General features: G+C 54.9%; 1 protein-coding gene across 1 annotated transcript; it reads right to left on the bottom strand.

The window, feature by feature from the left end:
- Positions 1 to 344: 344 nt before the first annotated feature.
- On the bottom strand, positions 345 to 2900 carry HAND1 (heart and neural crest derivatives expressed 1; the record flags this gene model as incomplete). The annotated part of the gene is made up of 2 exons (XM_045284708.1): positions 345 to 1207; positions 2571 to 2900. Coding segments are annotated over 2 exons (456 nt in total), but the record flags the coding sequence as incomplete, so codon positions are not given.

The raw sequence follows: 2900 nt of genomic DNA, 5'->3' as shown, positions 1-2900 counted from the left end.
ACTCACTGCAGGGCACACGCGAATACCAGCCCACGCCAATCCCGGGCAGGGCTCTGCGTGTCTACTTCGTATCCAGTTTCCATTTCCCCGAGGTATACTGTGTCACCATTTAATGGTAAGGATCACGTAGTGATTCGTTCCAGAAAAAAATCTTTCATCCATTTCCTCCCCTTTCCTGGGTTGCCAGTACGATTGGGTGCTTCTCAAAACAAAAGAAGCCAGCTGAAGATATGGACCTGCGCGACCCCAGCCGCAGACATCACACAAGTTTCCTCGGACTTGGGAAAACGCGGTTTTTATTAGTCAAGAGCATAGATACTGCTTTGGTTAAGGTGGGGGCGGGGGCGGGAGGGGGGACTGTGAGTGGTCATATAGATTTGAGGTAGAAAAAGGGTGGGAACAGGGATACACACACACCCGAGCGCTCCAGGCACAGGTAGGTAGGTAGTTTAAATACATAAAAACTTCCCAAGGAGGGGGAAAGTTTTTATTTACAATGAAAAAAAAAAAAGCAAACTTTCCCTTGAAACTAAGTAGGAAGTGCAGCGACAAAAACAAAACAATGTAATATAAAAATACCCAGGTTCTTGCTTTTGACTCTATCCCGGGCAGAAAACGATGGGTTGGTCTTATTGCCTTTTCATGAGGGAAGAGGGCGACCCGAAGCTGGAGGAAAAGCGGGAGAGTGGGGTGCTTGAGAGAGAGGGCCAGACAGGGGAGTTAGGAAGACTTGAGGATTCTAAATTCGCCTGTGTCAGAGGGATGTGTAGATCCCCCCAGGCTTCAGTCCCGAAGTCCCTCTCTCCCTCATCCTGCCTGTCAGGGTTGTCCTCTCGGTTAGGGGAGTGGATATATATATATATATCTTTCTCTTTATGTATTAAAAAACGATTTCAAACTACATTGCACGTGAGATCCAAGTGTGCGGTTGCAGACAACTCGGCAGCTCGCAGCAGAGGCTCCGCGGGATGTATCCCCGCAGGCTGCAGGGACCCAGAGGCTAGCCTTCGCTGCTGCCTTCCTTTCTTTGCTGGCTCCAGGATGGACCCACAGTGGCCGGGCCCTGGGCGGGAGCCTGTGCTCACTGGTTTAACTCCAGCGCCCAGACTTGCTGCGGCCAGCCGGTGCGCCCTTTAATCCTCTTCTCCCCGGGGCCCAGAGCAGGAGGAAAGCCGTCATGCTGCTGCTGCTGCTGCTGCTGCTGTTGCTGTCGCCGCCGCCGCCGCCAGCGAACATACAAATACACAAGAAAAGAGTAGAGAAAGAATATTAACTTTCAACTCCAACAGCCGGAGCTGGAGGGACGCGGGGGTTTGAAAGTAACTGGGCGCCTTTAAATAAGTGACAGATTTCGGTTTGCAAAATATGCAAACAGACTCATAAATTTGCCCTCATGTGCCTAGTCCCTTTCTCTGTAGCCGGGATGGGCTGGGCAACAGCAGCTAGTTTGGTTAGGAGAATTCTCCGTGTCAAGGGTGGGGGTGGGGGTGGGATGGGGGCTTGGGGGTCGGCAGAGGACTCTCCAGGCGCTTCACACCCACCGAGAAAAAAGGAGGGGGGTGGATCTGGCCTAGAATCTCCCCCCACCCCCACCCCTCAGTCCTAGCAAGAATGGAACCCTAGGTCTAGGTGCAGGAGTAGGGGTCGCCCAAACCACGTCTACTCAGGCGGTTTTAAACCTCGATGCTATCTCTTTCCCAGGCTAGGGAGGGACACTTCCCAGGTTTACGACCGCCCCGGCGGGCAGAAGAAACCTGTCGGGCTTTCCAGCGGTCTCCCAGATGCGGGCCTGGAGTGCACTCGCCCACCTGGCCCTGGGGTAAATCGTCTCCAGAAGAGGTTCCGTGCCCTTGGGCTGTCGGTATGGAGCGTTCCCGGAAAGGGGTAAGGGCTCCGAGCCCTAGAGAGGGTGGAGAACCGCCTAGTAGTAGGACTAGCAACCCGCAAAGCAAAAAGAGGGTGAAGCTTGCCGGTCGGCTAAGATTCCCCAGGAAACCACCTCGGAATCTTCCAACACCACGGGAGTGATGGATGGTTTTCCAAGGAGAAGCAAAGACCTGGCTTATTTTACACCCCCCTCCACTCCGCCTCTGACTGCACGGGTGAGTCGTCTTCTCCTAGGCTTGTCCTACCCTGGGCAAATGAAGGTGGAATGGCCTTCTCCGCAGAGGTCCTCTGGAAGTAGTAATAAGCCCGTGCACAGAAAGTCGCACGCAGGCAAATTACACTAGTGAGCTCCGCCAGGCGTTGTTCCTTCCAAGGGAAAGGTACTTTGTACATTTTCGGGGACCCACAGCTTTGGGAGGTTCTTAAATGGGGCCCTTACGATCCCCCCCTCCGAAAAGATTAAAATTGCATCTGCACTCAATCGTATACACTCGATCCCACAATACCAATAAATTACAATACCCCTCCGGACAAAATATCACACTGTGCGACCAGCTCAGAACTGCCGAGTTTCTAAACATCGTGCGCACCACCCAATCTTCTCCTTCCGCTACTTGCACCGCCGCTCCCGGGTGCTCTCAGCTCCGGGACCTCTGGCCGAAGCGCGCCGGCCCCGAACTTACCAGCTCCCTTTTCCTCTTGCTCTCGCGGCCGCCATCGGCCTTCTTGAGCTCAGCCTTGAAGGCCTCCGGGTCCCCGGCCTGTGCGTCCTTGGCCAGCACGTCCATCAGGTAGGCGATGTAACTGGTGGCGAGGCGAAGAGTCTTGATTTTGGACAACTTGGTGTCGGCTGGCACGTTGGGGATGCACTCGCGCAGCTCAGCGAACGCGCTGTTGATGCTCTCCGTCCGTCTCCTCTCTTTCTTAGGTCCCGAGCCTTTTCGTCGACCCAGGCGACCGCCGAGCGCCTCCAGCCGCGCGGGGCTCTGGCTGGGCCTGGCCTCTGGGCCGTA

The sequence above is a fragment of the Echinops telfairi genome, unplaced genomic scaffold (assembly GCF_000313985.2).
Source record: "Echinops telfairi isolate 266 unplaced genomic scaffold, ASM31398v2 ScPeMD7_7469;HRSCAF=8507_0, whole genome shotgun sequence".
NCBI classification, from domain to species: domain Eukaryota; kingdom Metazoa; phylum Chordata; class Mammalia; order Afrosoricida; family Tenrecidae; genus Echinops; species Echinops telfairi.
This window is presented reverse-complemented; position numbering and strand designations above follow the sequence as displayed.